This window comes from Pyrus communis, chromosome 2, assembly GCF_041283825.1.
Source record: "Pyrus communis isolate YQ-2024b chromosome 2, ASM4128382v1, whole genome shotgun sequence".
NCBI lineage: Eukaryota > Viridiplantae > Streptophyta > Magnoliopsida > Rosales > Rosaceae > Pyrus > Pyrus communis.
This window is the reverse complement of record NC_142566.1, coordinates 6,998,339-7,019,557: the sequence shown is the minus strand read 5'-3', so window position 1 is coordinate 7,019,557 and position 21,219 is coordinate 6,998,339. Positions and strand designations below refer to the sequence as shown.

Below are 21,219 nucleotides of genomic sequence, written 5' to 3'. Positions count from 1 at the left end.
GTGTGCATGAAGAAAGATTCTACATTAATCGGCTTTGGAACTAGGATGGATACTTACTTAGCTGCAATATTGGACACGTTCTTAATTAAGTTCAACTTAACAGTAATAATGAGCAATATTAGGGCATATTCGTGTGTTAGAACCTTCGATTTCAGGAACAACATGAGATGCAACTTGCAAGATACGTGTTTGTATGTTTTAGCTTTTTTATTCAACAGTTGTCGTCTATAATATTTGAATTCAAAACCTTCTTCAACCAAGTGTAAATAAAGCTATGAAAGACATTGACTTCCCAACTCGGGGTTCTACAAAACAAAAGCTTGCCGTAATTCTGAAGCATACAAGCACTGACTCATGGTTCTTTCTGAAGATGAAACTGTGATTCAAATTCCCAACATTCTAACAATCTCATTACATTTGCAACAATCTCATTCTGCGGAATAAGAATGAACGGTTGTAGATATAGATGAATGATAAAAAGAATGAATAGTCCTGAAGATCCATATAACCAAATGAAAGTAGAAGAGGACTTTTGAGTTTTTAATTTTTCTTAACATGATCTTTAAATGCTGATAAGAATGAACAATTCTAATTATGATGATTGTACAGTGAAATGATGTCACCATAGCATTTCTTAGTGAAATGATGTCACCTTAGCATTTCTTACTGGAAACGAGGGAAATATTGACCGTATAGTACTACAGTCTGGTGGTATTTCTCTTTACTTGAAAGTGAGAGGTTTTAGGTTTGAATCTCGTAGATGGTGAGTTCGATAACAAATTAGGTTGCGCATTGTGTGACTTAACCGAACTTCCCCTCCCCTTAATGTAAAAATATCGATGTATTAAAAAAAGTACTTTAATAAAAAAAAATGATAGAATTACAGGGAAAACCGTACATCAACAAAATCCAAAACACAAAGTTATCAAATAAAAGTTTGCATAATAAGCAAATTATTAAGCTCAGTCGCACTTTGTTATATAGGAGCTAGTGGGTAGTGAAGCCAGTCTTGATCTTCTCAATGGTACCAACATCTGTCTTAAATGATTTGGCAAGGATCACATCGTCGATTCCCGTGCCAAATACAGACGGCGGGATTGTAACTGCTCTAGCACTTGCACTTCCGAATGCTGCAATGGCAGTGGCTGGCGACTGTGGATCCGAGTTGTACAGGCAAGGGACTAAGCCTTTGGGAAAAACAAACAGATCTCCAGTTTGAAGCTTCTGAGTATATAGATTGTTTTTCGTGTCGATCAACCCTACTTCCAAGGTACCATCAAGAAGAAACAATAGTCCAGTTGCGTCCGGGTGGGTGTGAGGTGATAATAGCGAGTTAGGAGGAAACTGAAGCACTGCATACGACACGCTTTGGCCATTAAGAGCGGGGAACTCAACAATGCTTGCCTTTGACGCCTTAACGGTTTGAGGAGCTTGATCGAAGATGCCGCCAAATCCAGTGAAAGTGAAGAATGTCCCATCAACCGTGCCGTTGTAATCTGGTGGGACTATAAAGTCGGAAATAATGTCAGGATCACTTGCTATTACTGGCGTTCTGAAGGTGGCCAAGGAAAATACTAATATGACCGGTAATTGAACCAATCTCATGGCCATAGCCATGGTAGACAATTATAATGTAGCATATAAATGCCGATGCATCTGTTTAATGTTTTGTTTATGGAGATTGTGGTGCTTCGATTGCTGACTTGCTAGTATTAACTATTATGAATCAGATGAAGAAAATGAAGAGCTGTGTATGAAGAATTGCAGAGAGAGAGAGAGAGAGAGAGAGAGAGAGAGGAATGAAAGAAGTGGTTGTGACTTTTCAGATTGCGTTTCGTAAAATGTAAATGTTTACAAGATATGCCATATATAACATTTTACACTTAGACAGCTCACCTTTAACTAACTTTTAACAACTCAGCTAACTACTAACAATTCTCAACTATATTTAGCTGACATGGCACACACTCACACTTGATGCGATATTTATACGCACACAAACTAAACCCTATTTGTGACAATTGTAGTAATGATGTAAGTAGGGATCGTTCTAACCGGGGATTAACTAGGGATGCTAAACACTTGACTCAAATAAATAAAACTAACTTTTAAAACACTAAGACAAACTAAAAGACTCAAAACAAGTTCAAAAGACTCCAAATACTTAAAAACATAAAATAAGACAAATCAAATGATTAAGACTTAACAAAATAGGGGGGGGGATTGTGGTTGGACGAGATTAAATTAAACGGACAGATTATAATTTAAAATAGATAGTAAAGATGAATGTGATGAAAATATGGATGATGGAATAGCTAAGGGGTTCTTCTCCACACATGTTACACTTGCATACAAGATTGATTTTCGGTTGGTCTTTCGATAAATTATGAAACTCAATGCTCCAAGTTAATTATGTCCGCTTAAATTAACTTTCAGATTTCCCTAGATTCGTTGGATTGAATGGAATACGCATTACAACCAAATTATTCTTAATCAAAGTCCCTAACTATGGAATACGCATGATAGAGACATTCAACAAAGATCATTAAGTTCAATGAAAATTATAAGTGTTGACGAGGCATTCGTTACTATGGAATACGCATGAAACTTATGCCAAGAATTCGTTTAACGCGATTGTTTATAAGCAACCTCCACTACTTGTGAATATAAGTTCGTAACTATTAGGTGAAACTCACTTATATTCTAGCGTCATATTCATTCAAACGGTTAAACAAATTGAATCCACAACTTATGAAATTCCAACCAAAAGTAATCAATTCATATTGCAAGCATAAACATGTATTTTGAATCACCCCCTAGCTAAAGGGGGGTTTAGTTCCTCATAACTTTGAAATCAAAGAAACACCTAAACATTCCAACAACTCAAACTTGAATTGTATGAGCGTTTAGGCACTCTTCTCTTCCATTACAAAACAAAGAAAATTGAATTTAAACATTGAAATCAAAGAAACACCTAAACATTCCAACAACTCAAACTTGAATTGTATGAACGTTTAGGCACTCTTCTCTTCCTCGTTGTTGTAGCACAAGGTCTAAGGTGAGCTTTGGGGATTATGTGAAGTGTTTTGTAGGGATGGGAAGTGGTTGGATAGTGGCTGCAATGGAGGATAAAAACTGCACAGATTGGAAGGACATGCACGGCAATGGATGTGTGTTTGTGTTGTGTGTTGTGTTGTGAATTGAATGAATGAATTGTGGCTGCAATGCATGCTTATTTATAGGTAAATGAGAGGGAACATGACAGTTTGGAATAGGTGGAAATGTGGCTGCAAGTTTGGTGAATGATTATGAGTGAATGCATGTGAATGTGGCTAGGTTGGAAAGCTGGAATTGCTGGAATTGTAATGTACCCCACGGCATTGATTGTGTTTGAGTGTTGTGGCTGCAATGTTTGTTGGTTAAAGATGCATGTGGATGTATTATACAATGGGAAAGTATGTGATTGACAATTAGGGTGAATGGTGGCTGCAATGATGAAGTGTGATGGCTGAAAATGCAAGGGAAGTGCACGGCATTGATTAGTTTTAGGTGCATGTGGCTGCATTGTTGTGCAATGATGGAGGAATAAGTGCATGTGGTTGAATTGGTGATGAATGTGCATGTCAAAGAATGGATTTGGCTGCAATGGTGTGTAATTGGGCTAGGTTTTAAGTGCATGAAATGGACCCAAATTGCTCCCCCTTGCATGGCAAGGAATGGTGTTTGTGTTAAGCCCATGGCAAGGTGTTATGTAATTGGGTTAGGGCCATTGTTTTGTATCCTCAAGTGCATACAAGGCCTTCAATTTCATCCAACACTTGGGCTCCAAGCATAAGCTATCTATCCTTAGCCCAATAGTGCTCCAAAAGGCCCCAAAACACTCCACAATGCATCCTTTCGCCAAAACACGTCTTTCGATCCTGAAAACACACAAAAGAAGCATAAAGGTCTAAACTAACTAAAGAAACATAACGTAAATGTACGAGAACAAGCCATTTAAGTCGCATGAATATGCTCCTATCGAATACCCCCACACTTAGCTTTTGCTAGTCGTCGAGCAAAACAGAAAAACAAAACAAAGCAAAACGAAACAAAACAAAACAAACCAAAGACAATCTTAAACCTTCCAACGTTGCCTCAGGGATTTCCAATGCACATGACAAGTTAAAAATCATCATTCCCATAGATTTTGGTTATCTTTACACTTAAGTACATACTTAATCATAGTCACCACATATTAGTTCACAATTAAGCATTTAAAACTATGTTTTGAATGTAGTAACATGTCTTAGAGAATTTGCTCAATTCCTTACAAGATATGCACTCTGTTTTCACTCAGATTTTCTGACTACACACCCTAAACTAGTTATATGTGAGAAGATTGATGTAAACATAAAAACAAACATTCACATATATGTATTTTAAAGGAAGCAATTTCTGGAGTTAATAAGCATGTTTAGATATGATCTCATGAATGGAATGCTACTACTTGGATTCGAGAACCAGTGACACCATACGCTTATACCAAGTTCAAACTCCACAATTGAAATACATAACACTCAAGATTGAAGTCACGGGTTGTAACGGGGCTTGGGGTGTTTGGATAACAAAGCCGGAGTATGGAAAACAAAGGTTCTTTAAGCAATAGTGAGCAAAGTAATGAATTTAGACATTTAGAATTCCCTTTAGAACGCAAAAATCAACTTTGAACACCCAAGGGGAAATCACACAAATCTTAGGGTCATATTCAACTTTTTTTTTTTTTTTTTTTTTTGGACCCTTTCTTCAACCATCAACGCTTGTGAGTTCATTCTTACTTATTTTCACTCCTTTTCTTTCTTTTCTTTTTCTTTTGAATCTCAAAACATATATATAAACTTAAGAACAAACTTTTACTCCCCCACACTCATTTTCTTGCATAATGTAACTCAAAAGGAATTCATTTTCCGTCATGCTTACTATGCTTCAAGAACAAGGGTACAGATGGTCCTAATCTAGGCTAAGTAAGGGGTGATGTGGTTAGCAAAGAAAAATAGGCTAAACGAGGCTCAACGGGGTTAAGACTTACAATATATACGAAATATAGGAAGTAAGGCTATTTGGCTATGATGGCAACTACACAACTTCATCTTGATATATGTTATGCAATTCAATGTCATGCTTTGAATGAAACGGATATAAGTTCTAGCATTTAGTTCTATCATGATACAATTGCATTCTAAGTAGCAACCAAGCAAGGAATAATAAGATCATGCAACAACTTTAGAAAACAAAGAATCACAGATTATAACTCTCCGAAGAACGTAATGGCTCGAGTCTCACAGGGATGTAGCGTTATTATGAGTTCCTTCCTTCAAGCATGTTACAAAAACGAATTTTTCTTTTATGATTGCATGTGAAGTCATACATTATAACCATAACTAAGCATATACCAAGAGTAAATCAAACTTTCATCCATGTTCATAACTCTTTTTAACAGTCATGCAATTACAAGCCAAATCCTCATCATTGTGTTGGAAGATACCCTAAGACACAAACACACAAAAACGACTCAAAACACTCTTTTTAGGTTTTTCAAAACATGTTTTTCAAATTTTTATGTGATTTTCGGAGTTATAAAACAAAAAATACTAAAACACTTCTAAAACAGCTTAAAGACATTTTAAAACAGCAAGGAACAACACTTGAAGTTAAGGGTGATAAACTCCACGAATTTGCATCAAATATACTTAGTTACCCCCCCCCCCCCCACACTTAAATCAAACATTGTCCTCAATGTTTGAAGCTTAAAATCATACCAAACAAAAGTAAACATTAAAATAGCAACTTAAACATACTAAACATGGCATAATGTAAATAACAAAGAGAAGAGTTTAAAGACGTAAATCTGGTTATGGAATGTAAATTCCATCTTCTCCTTGTTGATTGCATTGAGGCTTGATGTTGGTGATTCCACAGGCTTAATCTTGAGCAGGTTTTCTCCCTTCGTTGATTTTCCTTTGTGCTACTCTTGAACTGGGCAGCAGGATTCTTTTGGTCTCCCCCGAAGGTCTGAGCTTACTCCTCTTCTTTGTTCAATCTTTCCAATTCGTATTGAAGACGAATTGGAAAGATTGATGTTTCATTGTCACCCGTCTTATCTGTCCCTTCTCTGGCAGTGTGTCAACCGTTGAAGATGACTACTCGAGAGCAATACTAGGTAAGCAACCAGGAATAGATTCCAGGTAGTCGATTCCAGATCGGAAGGCTAACTTCAAGTGCCTCTGATTACTCTCTTTCACTTTGCCATGCGAGAAATAACAAGGACAAAGGAAAAGACAGGGAAAGAGCATGATATGAGATACTTTTGCTTTTGACCTTGATGATATGAGATACCTTTGCTTTTGAAGAAACGGTGAATGAAGCAGCACATGTGGTTGTCTCCACATGCTTCGATCGACCGTTTCCTTCTGCCTCCCGGTATCTGGTATCTTCTTTGGGGGAGAAAAAATTGAGTATTTCAAAAGGCGTTGCTGGGAGAGCGCCCTCAGAGGTGCGGAGGAGTTGGACATTTTCTTCAGGTCTGCTTTGCCATAAGAGGTGAAGGTCGACATATATAGGGATTTCTCAATAACAAGTGGTGGTACTGTTCTTTTACCCTTGTTGACAAACGTCTCTTCAATTTCTGAGCAAACGGCTCTTCGATTTCTGAGCGAGCATCCCTTCGATTTCTGCATGGCCTGTAGTGATCACGGGTGTGGCCCTGTTACCACACGGGTTGGCAAAAATGCTTAGCTGGGATGAAAACCTTCACGTGTTTTCAACTTTGTCAGAGAGCTTTTGACAAAGTTGAACGCGTTGTCTGAAAACCCGTGAAAGTGTCGCCGAACTTCACGCAGGAAAATCCGGCTCCTTGAATCCGTGATCGTGTCGCCTTGGCTTTTTATAGAGGTAACGATCACCTCTAACATTCCACTTTGCTCATTTGTGAAAATCTTCTTCGACCCTTACAGATTTTACTCCATCCACCTTTCTCTTTTAACCCTTTGATAATGGCAAACCCGTCGAACATTTGCTTAGATTTGAGTCTAAGCAGTGATCCGAGTGCGCCGCGTCAGGTAAATGTGTGGTGCCCTTCTTTCATTTCTTCTAATGGCCCTTTGACAGGTGAAGACTCTGTGATGAAGGACACAACAACAGCCACGATAGTAGCTAGGAACCTCCTCACTCCAAAAGATAGTCGGCTGCTTTCAAAACGGTCTGATGATTTGGCCGTTCAGGAGTCCCTAGCTCTTAGTGTTCAGTGCGCAGGCTCTGTGTCCAACATGGGCCAACGCCTACTTGCTCGCACCCGCCAAGTGGAATCATTGATGGCGGAGGTGGAAAGTCTTAAGCACGAGATCAAACAGCTTAAGCACGAGAATAGAAGTTTGCATGTGCTTTCAAATAACTATTCGACTGGCATGAAGAGGAAGCTTGATGAGCTGCAAGAATCCAACGGTCGAATTGAAAGTGACCGTCAAAGGCTTGCAGCTTTCTTCCAGAGGCGCCTTTTTCATGGCTCATCCAGTGTTCCACCAAGTACTGATGCTTCTTCTTTGATACCTCCCGCTTCTGTATTTTTCCCAAGTAGTGGGGCTTCAAGTAAACGACCTTTGTAAGGGCTCCATCTTTCTTTGTTTTAGCCGTGCCTATCAATAAATCAAGCATTTTCTCAATGTTTCAATCATAGACTCACATAATTAACAAACAAACAAACAAAACAACAACTAAACAATCATGGCAGAAATGAAATGGCAACGAAGAGAAGAGTTTAGGAATGCAAGTCTGGAATTGGAGTGCTTTCTAAGTCTTCCTTTGTTGAATGCATGGGTTGCCTCCCAAGTAGCGCTTTCTTTTACATCTTGCAGCCGGACGTTACCTCCGTTTAAGCTTGACTAGGTTCCACGGCATGGAGGGGTACCTCCTCCACGACATGCTCCTCAAACGTCTCGTAATAGGGCTTCAATCGATGCCCATTCACTTTGAATTCTTGCTGCGTCCTTGAACTTTTGATTTGTACTGCACCATGAGGGAAAACATTAGTGACAATAAAAGGACCAACCCATTTGGAACGCAACTTACCCGGAAACAACGGAAGGCGAGAATTGAACAACAACACTTTCTGCCTAATAGAGAACGTCTTGGCACGAATCATCTTGTCATGGAATGCCTTCGTTTTCTCCTTGTAAATCCGGGCATTCTCATATGCTTCATTTCGGATTTCATCAAGCTCACACAATTGAAGCTTCCTATGTAAACCTGCGGCATCAAGGTCCATATTGAATGTTTTGACGGCCCAATGTGCACGATGCTCTAATTCGACGGGAAGATGGCATGGCTTCCCATAGATGAGCCGAAAAGGTGACATCCCAATGGGGGTTTTGTAGGCAGTGCGATACGCCCACAATGCATCGTTTAAGCGCAAACTCCAATCCTTCCTTGTAGACCCCACGGTCTTCTCAAGAATCTGCTTGATTTCCCTATTCGAAACCTCGGCTTGCCCGCTCGTTTGAGGATGATAAGGTGTGGCCACCTTATGCATGACATTGTATTTCTTGAGCAACGCCTCGATGGTTCGATTGCAAAAATGGGAACCTCCATCACTGATTAGCACTCGTGGCATTCCAAACCTTGCAAAAATGTTAGTTTTCACAAAATCTGCAACCACTCGAGAATCATTAGTTCGGGTGGCTTTTGCTTCCACCCATTTCGACACATAGTCCACAGCAAACAATATATAAAGAAACCCATGTGACGAAGGAAAGGGACCCATAAAATCAATACCCCACGTCAAAGATTTCAACACTAAAAATGGGGGTTTGCGGCATTTGTTGTTTAGGACCAATATTGCCCGTTCTTTGGCATCTATCACAAGACATGCAAAATGTTCTAGCATCCCTAAAGATGGTAGGCCAATAGAAACCACATTCTAACACCTTAAGTGTTGTTCTTTGAGTGCCAAAGTGTCCCCCACAAGCATAAGTGTGACAAAAGGTTAGAATAGCATTAAACTCAGAATCGTGCACACACCTACATATAACTTGGTCAGGGCAATATTTCCATAAATACGGGTCATCCCACACATAAAACCGTGCCTCTTTCTTCAATTTATCACATTGGTGTTTAAGTAATTCACTAGGAACATGTTTAGACACTAAATAATTCACCAAATCAGCATACCAGGGTTCACTTACCTTGACGGACATCAGTTGCTCATCTGGGAATGTCTCTATGATAGGCACGGCATCCTCCTCATGCACCATACGGCTCAAGTGGTCAGCCACCACGTTTTCACTTCCTTTCTTGTCCCGGATTTCGATATCGAATTCTTGGAGAAGAAGCATCCAACGAATGAGTCGTGGTTTGGCCTCTTTCTTGGTGAACAAATACTTCAATGCTGCATGGTCAGTATAAATAATAACTTTAGTACCAAGCAAATAAGAACGGAATTTATCTAAAGCAAATATAACAACAAGAAGTTCTTTTTCAGTGGTAGAATAATTCAATTGTGCATCATTTAAAGTCCGAGAGGCATAATAGATAACATGCGGCCTCTTTTCCTTCCTTTGCCCCAAAACAGCTCCTAATGCGTAATCGGAAGCATCGCACATAAGCTCAAAAGGAAGGCTCCAATCCGGTGGAACTATGATAGAGGCCGAAGTTAGCATTTCTTTGAGGTGATTGAACGCCTTCTCACACTCCTCGTTGAAGTCAAATGCCACATCTTTCTGGAGGAGACGGCAAAGAGGGTTTGAGATCTTGGAGAAGTCCTTGATAAATCGCCTATAAAATCCTGCATGACCAAGAAACGAACGAACCTCTCGAACCGAAGTAGGAGAGGGTAAGTAGCGCACAAGATCTATTTTCGATTTATCCACTTCAATTCCTCTTTCAGAAACAATATGCCCTAGAACTATGCCTTGTCTAACCATAAAGTGACATTTTTCCCAATTAAGCACAAGGTTAGTTTCTACACATCGTTTCAAAATTATTGTGAGATTTTGCAAACAACCATCAAATGAATCACCAAACACACTGAAATCATCCATAAATACCTCAATAATCTTTTCCACAAAATCTGAAAAGATACTTACCATACACCTTTGAAACGTGGCCGGAGCATTGCATAAACCAAAAGGCATGCGACGATAAGCAAAAGTACCAAAGGGGCACATGAAAGTTGTCTTTTCTTGGTCATCCGGCGCTATGACAATCTGATTATATCCAGAATAACCATCAAGGAAACAATAAAAAGAATGACCGGCTAACCTTTCAAGCATTTGATCAATGAACGGCAAAGGGAAGTGATCCTTCCTTGTGGTGGCGTTGAGCTTCCTATAATCAATGCACACTCGCCAACCTGTTTGGATACGGGTTGGCACAAGCTCGTTCTCGGCATTCTTCACCACTGTCACTCCGGACTTCTTTGGAACACATTGCACCGGTGACACCCAACGACTATCAGAGATCGGATAAATCACTCCACAATCAAGAAGTTTGATAATCTCCTTTTTCACAACTTCCATCATTGGAGGGTTGAGACGGCGCTGAGCCTCTCGAGTTGGTTTAGCCCCCTCCTCTAGAAGTATGCGATGCATGCACGTAGTCGGGCTAATTCCCCTAATATCGGCCAAAGTCCACCCAATGGCCGTCTTGTGCTCTTTCAACACTCGGATCAACTTCTCCTCCTCTATGGCGGTGAGTGATGAGGAGACAATGACGGGCAATGTCTCGTTGTCTCCCAGATAGACGTACTTTAAATGATCGGGCAACGGTTTAAGCTCAAGTACGGGTGCCTGAATCACTGAGGGTAACAACTTATTAGTGGAAACTGAAATTGAAATTGGGTTAGAAGGCTTACCATGGTGTTGAGGTAGTGACTCAAGGGCAGCCACTATCTCGGCCTCCTCCACACTTCTAGGCACGGCAAAACCAGATTTTTGCCCAATTCCTTGTGAAATTGTTGTTTCAAGTGTATCCCTCTCCAAACAATCGAGAAAATCCTGCGCCAAATCATCAATTATATCAATAGAAAAGCAAGAATGATCGTCCTTAGGAAATTTAATACTTTCAGAAAGATTGAAATCAATGACTTCCCCATCAAATTCCATCGTTAAAGTTCCTTTAAACACATCTATCTTGGTGCGGGCTGTTTTCATGAAAGGCCTCCCTAATAGAATCGGCAATGGGATGGAATGGGGTGAATCCTCCATGTCAAGCACGTAGAAATCCGCTGGAAAAATCAAGTTACCAACCTGTACCAAAACATCTTCCAAAACACCCTTTGGATATGCATTAGAACGATCGGCTAATTGAATTATCACACCATCATTTTTAAGCTCACCTAAGTTCATAGATGCATAAATAGAGTATGACATAACATTAATCGAAGCCCCTAAGTCTAACATGCATTGTTCAAACTTAGTATTACCCATAACGCACAGAATTGTAAAACTACCCGGATCTTTGCATTTAGGGGGTAATTTCCTTTGTAACACAGCAGAGACATTTTCACTTACTTGAACCACCTCTTTGTTTGAAATCCTTCTCCTTGTTGTACAAAGTTCTTTGAAAAACTTAGCATACCTCGGGACTTGCTTAATCGCATCAAGGAGCGGAATATTGACTTGAACTTTCCGAAAGGTCTCTAGAATGTCCTTCTCAGCTTCTTCCTTCTTTGATTGCCTAAACCTGCCAGGAAAGGGCACATTTAGTGGAATAGAACTAGAAAAAGTTGAATTGGGACTTACCTTGGTGGTTTGGAACGGTTTAGGAGGACTAGATGAATTCGGCAAGGTTTGGTCATCCTTGGCCGTGGGCTTTGCTCCCCGTGCTTCTTCTTGCAGCAACTTGTCCTCCTCGTCTTGACTTGATTTGGATGTATTTGAGTCCGTTCCAACCTGTTTACCACTTCTCAACATGATGGCCTTAGCGGTTTCAAATCCTCCCTTCGGGTTCATAACGGTTGAACTAGGCAATGTGCCTTGTTCTCTAATTTGCCCCATAAACTCGGCAATTTGACCCATTTGCTTCTCCAAATTATCCACCCGTTTGTCTTGGATTTGTCTCTCCTTATTTTGAGTTTGTACTTCCTGCGTCAAAGTAGTAAGTAACTTAACAACTTGATCATTATCCAAAGACATACCTGAGGTTGTTGGGGCAGATTGCACTTGGTTTTGATTGGGGATGAATGGCTTTGTATAAAAGCCCGGTGGTTGCTGCCTAAATCCTCCTTGTTGTTAGGGTTGTTGAGGATCCCGCCATTTGAAATTTGGATGGTCCCTCCAACCCTGATTGTAGGTATTAGAGTATGGATCATGGCGTGGTTGATTTTGGTTCCCAAAACCCACGGCATTGGCAGATTCCCAACCTCCATTCTCTATTAACTGAGGGCACGTCTCCGATGGATGCCCTTGCATTGAACACACGCCACACACTTGGTTTTCTTGTGGTTTTGACCCCTTGACAACCTGAGATACGAGAGAAGTAAGATTAGCTAATTGTGACTGAATATCAGAAATTGCACTTACCTCATTCACACTTTGTTGTCGTGGCCCCTCTCTTTGTCCAACACCTTCATATTGTTGAGCGTTGTGTGCTCGGTTGGCAATTAGAGCTTTGGCATCCATTAGAGTCTTGTCCACTAATGCACCACCCGCCGAAGCATCTAGCATTTGACGTTCCATGGGAAGGAGTCCCTCGTAGAAATATTGAATGAGCAGCTCCTCCTTCATTTGGTGCTGTGGACATGAAGCAACAAGTGATTTAAAACGTTCATAATAAGATGGGAATGACTCACCTTGATTTTGTTGAATGCCACTAATTCGTTTCCTCAAGAGAATGATCTTTGCAGTGGGAAAGAATTTCTCTAAGAATGCACGTTTCATACTTTCCCAAGAATTGACAGTTCCAGGAGACAATTCAAACAACCAATCTTTGGCCTTGTCCATAAGTGAGAATGGAAAGGCCTTCATCTTCAAAATACTCCCATCAACGTTGATGGGTGTCATACATGAGCAAACTACCTCAAATTCCTTAAGATGTTTGTTAGGATCTTCCATGGACAACCCATGGAATTTAGGAATATGATGTAATAAACTAGACTTAAGTTCAAATTCTTCTGTCTTACCTTCAGCTGCCGTAGGGTATTGTATGCATAAAGGAGCGGCATTGCCCATACCTGAGGCAGAGAGCTCCTTGATGGTCCGATTGTCCACTGCCATGGTTGGTACTTCTTCTTTAAATTCAGGTTCGGGACTAGGAGGATTAGATGCTTGTGATTTCTTTTTCCTTCTCAAAGTCCTCTCGAAATCACCGTCAAAGTCGGAGATATACTCACGAATAGGTTGTGAGCTACGGGTCATAAACTAGTGCCTACACACAAGAGTGAACAAGATAAGTAATCAACTTAATAGACTTGGCAAAAAAAACAAAACACATACACACGGTGCAAAAAAAATTAAAACAAAACAGAAACTAAACAATTTAAACAAGACTCAAGATAAGGGATTAGCAAATTTGCCAATCCCCGGCTACGGCGCCAAAATTTGATGCGATATTTATACGCACACAAACTAAACCCTATTTGTGACAATTGTAGTAATGATGTAAGTAGGGATCGTTCTAACCGGGGATTAACTAGGGATGCTAAACACTTGACTCAAATAAATAAAACTAACTTTTAAAACACTAAGACAAACTAAAAGACTCAAAACAAGTTCAAAAGACTCCAAATACTTAAAAACATAAAATAAGACAAATCAAATGATTAAGACTTAACAAAATAGGGGGGGATTGTGGTTGGACGAGATTAAATTAAACGGACAGATTATAATTTAAAACAGATAGTAAAGATGAATGTGATGAAAATATGGATGATGGAATAGCTAAGGGGTTCTTCTCCACACATGTTACACTTGCATACAAGATTGATTTTCGGTTGGTCTTTCGATAAATTATGAAACTCAATGCTCCAAGTTAATTAGGTCCGCTTAAATTAACTTTCAGATTTCCCTAGATTCGTTGGATTGAATGGAATACGCATTACAACCAAATTATTCTTAATCAAAGTCCCTAACTATGGAATACGCATGATAGAGACATTCAACAAAGATCATTAAGTTCAATGAAAATTATAAGTGTTGACGAGGCATTCGTTACTATGGAATACGCATGAAACTTATGCCAAGAATTCGTTTAACGCGATTGTTTATAAGCAACCTCCACTACTTGTGAATATAAGTTCGTAACTATTAGGTGAAACTCACTTATATTCTAGCGTCATATTCATTCAAACGGTTAAACAAATTGAATCCACAACTTATGAAATTCCAACCAAAAGTAATCAATTCATATTGCAAGCATAAACATGTATTTTGAATCACCCCCTAGCTAAAGGGGGGTTTAGTTCCTCATAACTTTGAAATCAAAGAAACACCTAAACATTCCAACAACTCAAACTTGAATTGTATGAGCGTTTAGGCACTCTTCTCTTCCATTACAAAACAAAGAAAATTGAATTTAAACATTGAAATCAAAGAAACACCTAAACATTCCAACAACTCAAACTTGAATTGTATGAACGTTTAGGTACTCTTCTCTTCCTCGTTGTTGTAGCACAAGGTCTAAGGTGAGCTTTGGGGATTATGTGAAGTGTTTTGTAGGGATGGGAAGTGGTTGGATAATGGCTGCAATGGAGGATAAAAACTGCACAGATTGGAAGGATATGCACGGCAATGGATGTGTGTTTGTGTTGTGTGTTGTGTTGTGAATTGAATGAATGAATTGTGGCTGCAATGCATGCTTATTTATAGGTAAATGAGAGGGAACATGACAGCTTGGAATAGGTGGAAATGTGGCTGCAAGTTTGGTGAATGATTATGAGTGAATGCACGTGAATGTGGCTAGGTTGTAAAGCTGGAATTGCTGGAATTGTAATGTACCCCACGGCATTGATTGTGTTTGAGTGTTGTGGCTGCAATGTTTGTTGGTTAAAGATGCATGTGGATGTATTATACAATGGGAAAGTATGTGATTGACAATTAGGGTGAATGGTGGCTGCAATGATGAAGTGTGATGGCTGAAAATGCAAGGGAAGTGCACGGCATTGATTAGTTTTAGGTGCATGTGGCTGCATTGTTGTGCAATGATGGAGGAATAAGTGCATGTGGTTGAATTGGTGATGAATGTGCATGTCAAAGAATGGATTTGGCTGCAATGGTGTGTAATTGGGCTAGGTTTTAAGTGCATGAAATGGACCCAAATTGCTCCCCCTTGCATGGCAAGGAATGGTGTTTGTGTTGAGCCCATGGCAAGGTGTTATGTAATTGGGTTAGGGCCATTGTTTTGTATCCTCAAGTGCATACAAGGCCTTCAATTTCATCCAACACTTGGGCTCCAAGCATAAGCTATCTATCCTTAGCCCAATAGTGCTCCAAAAGGCCCCAAAACACTCCACAATGCATCCTTTCGCCAAAACACGTCTTTCGATCCTGAAAACACACAAAAGAAGCATAAAGGACTAAACTAACTAAAGAAACATAACGTAAATGTACGAGAGCAAGCCATTTAAGTCGCATGAATATGCTCCTATCAACACTCTATTTGATGTCTACACTTATCATCCCCCCTCAATCTCAGCTAGGTTTACCAAGCCTGAGATTGCAGCAATGTCTGAAGAAGGCTGGACCATGTAAACCTTTAGTTAGAATATCTACAATCTGATGTTTTGTGGAGACATATTGCACTTGTAAGTCTTTTCTTTGAACCTTCTCCCATCACTGCTCCTTCCGTGGTATATTACAGCCTTGGTTACCTTGTCCTTCACCATTGCCTATTGTGATTTTGTCATTGCCTTCATATGTAGAAACTTGCTGCAAAGAATTCAGGTATGATGTCATGTGGTGTGATGCTCCAGTGTCAATGATCCAAGAATCATTGGGAAGAAAGTTGGCTGGAGCTTAAGCTTGCATAGCAATCAGTGTAGGTGCAAGTGCAGAACCTTGATAAGCAAAATTGTTTATGTGGTGACAATCTAATGCACTATGTCCTCACTTGCCACATATTTGACATTCAAGAATTGATCCACTTGAACTCGGATTGGTAGACCTCTTCCGGCAATTTGGAGTAGTATGCCCCCTCTTGGAACATATCTGACATTCAGGAACGATATTTAGCCTAGTTTCAGTGTTTCCAGACCATGATTACCAATTTCCACCGTTTTGTCTTTCACTAGATGAATTCCCACTATTGCCACATGATCTAAAGTTACCATTACCAACAAAACCATATGCATTAGAGAAATCAAGGTACAATTGAGGTTGAGGCTGCATAATAGGGACTGACTACTAGGAAATGGTGATGGATACACTACTTGAGGATTTGAAGAAAATGACATTGGTGGTGGTGGATGCATAACATGATTAGATGATGATTCTCCCTGACTTGGCACTCCAAAGATTGGTACTTCATTTGGAATCCGTGTAAGAATCCTTCCAGTACTATATGCAGCCTTATCAGAATTACTTGAAGATCCCTGAGCCTTTGTAAATTGTGAAGTAGAGGCTACATTCCCTTGCACTTACATCCCAGAAAAATTCTGAGACAAGCCATTCACCACAGACTCAGCCTCCATTTCTGCACATAATAGTAGTGTCTCTTGTAAAGATCATTGTAGAATATTCCCTTGGTAAACCAGACAGAGCAGCAACAATGAAATCATTATCAGTCACAAATTCTCCCACAACAATTAACTGTTCTTTAATACTTCTAAGCTTACACAAATATTGATCTATAGAGTCACCACCCTTTTGCATATATAGTCTGAAACTCAGTCTTTAACGTATTCACCCTTGCTTTAGAAATGGAAGCATACCTATCTTAAATGTTAGTCCAAGCCTCATGAGCAGTCCTAGATCCCAAAACATGCTCAACATGCTCAATCGACTCATCAGATAACGTAGCAATCAACAAACTCAAGAGAGCAAGAAATAAACAGCTTCCCATTCTTTATACTCATCAAAAATTTCATTTGTAACACCATGATAAGTGTTAATCACAAATTTTGCTGGACACTTAGTCGACCCATCAAAATGATCAAACAACTTATATCCTTTTAGAATAGATTTGAACTAGAAGACTCATTTCGAAAAATTCTTGTCATTCAACTTAATTGTCAACGTTCCCAAAAGCCCTTCACTTTTGACAAAAGAAGATGCCATTGCTATTTGCAGGATTTATAGTTTTATCAAGAAACTAATATCTTCTCAATACTTCAAGAATCACAGATTATCAAGAAATGCTTCAAATTTCAACTAACAATGTCCACAGAAATTGAACTAATCTTCATAAAAATTCACAGAAATGGCTTCGTGCACTCAAATTTCAACAACTCTTCAAAGAAATTCACAAAAATAGCTTCGTGCCCACAAATTTCAAATCAATTAATCTGTTTAGAGAATGGCTTCATGCCCTCAAATTTCAACAACTCTTCAAAGAAATTCACAAAAATGGCTTTATGCCCACAAATTTCAATCAACTAATCTTTACAGAGAATGGCTTCGCGCCCTCAATATTTAGCTACTAATGGCTTCGTGCCTAACAACTATTTATCTAGCTAAATCAGGCAATAGACTACCAAAGAGAAAATTTTCAAGAAAGAACCCAGAAACAAATATTCCATTTGGCTCAAGTGTTCGAGATTTCCAAAACAAACTACAACAACTTCAGAAAAAACCACCGCTAGAAACCCAGAAAGCACTTCCGATCAGCACCACCCAAGAACCCAATTTCGACCTCGAAACTTCATCAAAAACACGACCCGGTAACTCCACAGCAGAATCCTGGCTCGATACCATATTAACTATTATGAATCAGATGAAGAAAATGAAGAACTGTGTATGAAGAATTGCAGAATGAGATAGAGGGAGAGAGAGAGAAAGAGAGAGAGAAGAATGAAAGAAGTGGCTATGACTTTTTAGATTGCGTTTCGTAAATTGTAAATGTTTACAAGATATGCTATATATAGCATTTTACACTTAGACAGCTCACCTCTAACTAACTTTTAACAACTCAGCTAACTACTAACAATTCTCAACTATATTTAGCTAACATGGCAGCTGACATGGCACACACTCACACTCTATTTGATGTCTACACTTATCAGCTAGAATGGTATTTATAGTCTTTCTCTAGGAGCTGATATATATATATATATATATATATATATATATATATATATATCAGTTTCTAGAAGGCTATCTACATATTGTTGTCGGTGTGCTGAAATTTTCTATGTCATTTCTCTAATTTTTTCTCTTTGTCTTGATTGATACATGCCACAAACCGGCGAAGAATATTAAGAACTATACATAGCTGACTAGCAAGAGGATACAAAAAGTCAAAAGATAGTTACCAAACAAAATTTCACTAACAAGCAAATTATTAAACTGTTGTCATTCATGGGCTACTGATTGATGAGGGCAGCCTTGATCTTTTCAACGATGTCAAGTGTCAACATCTATCTTAAAAGATGGATTGCGTTGTTGATTCTGGTGGCAAAAACAGTCGACGGCACAGTACTGCTTTAGCACTTGCACTTCCAAATGTTGCAATGGCAATGGCTGGCAACTAAGATCGAGTTATACTGATAATGGAGCTACTTTGGGAAAGATAAACAGATCTCCAGTTTGAATCTTTTGAGTATACAGATTTTTTTTTGTGTCCACCAAGCCTACTTCCAAGTGCCAAGGAGCCTTCAAGAAGAAACAACAGTCCAGTTGCGTCGAGTTGGGTGTGTGATGGAAATAGTGATTTTGGAGGAAACTGAAGCACTGCGTACCAAAGGCTGAGCTCCGGGTGGACTAGCTAAAAGATTTGAATCTTTGTAAACAAAGAAACTTCATATTGTATTTTCATAATATTAGCTAGCTCAAGAAAATTTTCATGGTGAGTGAGAAATTTTTCATTTTTAAACAAATATGTGCTAACAAAGCCAAACTTAAAACATTTATGTAGAATAAGCAATGAGAAAAAAAAAAAGGTGTAAGAAAAAGAAATGGATTGTAAATCGTATTATAATTTAATATGATTAAATTGAAAGAATCAAGTGGCTAAGTATATGATGGGCTACGTCTGAAAATCAATGAAAGTTATATGTAAACTTTTATTTTTCACCAAAAGCAACCTAGGCTTAACATGGCTTTAGCCAATGTTAGCCTTTAGCATGGCTCTCCTAGTGCTGCTACCGTTTTCTGTTTTCAAGGTTTCGGGGGCATATGATCGAATATCCCACGAAAGACATCTAAGAGCAACTTTACCGTTGCAAAGGTCCCCTCGGGCTATTCACTATTTAATCCACCCAGTGAATAGTAATTGCCCTTAATGAACAGTAACTGCCTTTTGTATCTCCATCCCTACACTGAATAACCCTAGCAATAGGTAATAAAATATTAGTATTTTTTTATTTATAATTAATATTATATTATTTACTTTGTATAAATTGATATTTTATCATTAATTTATCTTTTCCTTTTGGAAATTTCTTCTTATCTCTCGAAACTTCTACCATTTTTTTTTTGTTGCACTTCCGACACATAGCTGAGCAGCACACCTGAATGCCTTTCTTAATTTCTGTTGCACTTCTGTAGTCTATGGCTTTGCGAAACGGTGTGGTGCAGAGGGGTGTCGTGAAGCTGGATCGTTCAAGTCCCAGCTCCCTCCTTCTCAATCTCTCGGATTCGCCCTACGCCAGAGCAGCTTCGCGCAGTCTAGCTCTGCAGCTTCCAAGGACGACGGAGGTAAGTTTTCGTTTTCCCAGAAATGCAAAGGGAGAGAAAAAGGATGACAACAAATCAAAAGCCAACCAAAATTACATAATATATTATAGGTAAGCAAAAGCATCAAAGTCCTGGCTCGTCTAATTGTACCGTTGAACTGGATTCGCTTGTCACCACCGAAACGACAAATCACCACAAACCCATTTATTAAACCCCCTCTCCGATTCGATCTCTCCCACTCCGATTCCTTGTGGGTTTTTTCCTACTTCCCTCACAACCTCGCCGATCGATCTGCTCCTAAAGAAGAATCAGCTGCTGCTGCCGCTATGTTTCTGTTTAACTGGTTCTACAACGTTCTCGTCTCCCTCGGGTTATGGTAGAAGGAGGCCAAGATTCTGTTTCTAAGCCTCGACAATGTCGGCAAGACGACCCTCCTCCACATACTGAAGGACGAGGTTTGACTCTCTCTCTCCCTCCTTGAATTGAATAGTACACGGAAGAGTTCGAGAAATGCAGAGGAAATGATGGTTGACGTCACCCAGACGTCAGCCTTACGTCACATGGCCTTCAGGCTCTTGGGCTGGCAATTCCTGTCGACCTTTCCTTCTGGCCCGCTCGGGCTTTATCGCCAGTACACGCTGGACCTCCCCTCTCGGGTTCTCTAGCCCTGTTTGAGAGCTAGTCCATCAGGCAATAACCCAGGGTGGAACTACTCTAAGGGCCCTGGACAAGAAAACACCATTTGAAGCTTTTAGTGGTAGAGTAAGGCATTTAAGGGTCTTTGGTTCAATATGTTATGCACAAGTTCCCTCACCAATATGACAAAAGTTAATGAAAATAGCAACAAATGTATTTTCATAGGATATGCAAGTTGTGAAAAAGGTTACAAAATTTCAATTTGAAAACTTAGAAGATAAACATCTTAAGGGATGTCATCTTCCATGAAGAAGTCATCTGGAACTCAGAGACCAATGCTGAAGTAATGGTCACAACACCATCAACATTGAGGAGATTGGCATCACCTAAAATTGGAGCTAAATCACTAATTCAAAACACACATCCACGCCACCTCAAACATCTCAGGGTTCAATCTTCCATTCCACAACACAAAGTGCAGAATCAAAAGGGAGTACCCCTAGCTCAGCACCATTGAGGATGAGAAATCTCAATGACATATATGCCACCTGCAAATTCTGTGTGATTGAACTTGAAACATTTGAAGAAGCTATGAAGGACACTACATGGTATAAAGTAATGGAGAGTGAGATTGGAATGGTTAAGAAGAATGAGACTTCAGATATAGTGAATAAACCAAGTGACAAGTAAATAGTTGGAGTGAAATGGGTTTACAAGACCAAACTCAATCTTGATGGAACAGTGCAGAAGCACAAGGCAAGGCTAGTTACCAGGGGTTATTTACAGC

The 21,219-nt window shown here is 39.5% G+C and overlaps 1 protein-coding gene across 1 annotated transcript; it reads right to left on the bottom strand.

The window, feature by feature from the left end:
* Nucleotides 1-987: 987 nt before the first annotated feature.
* LOC137747957 (putative germin-like protein 9-2) lies at nucleotides 988-1,617 on the bottom strand. The gene has a single exon (XM_088678109.1). It carries the CDS (start codon nucleotides 1,615-1,617, stop codon nucleotides 988-990), a length of 630 nt encoding a protein of 209 aa, XP_088534235.1.
* Between the last annotated feature and the right edge of the window lie 19,602 nt (nucleotides 1,618-21,219).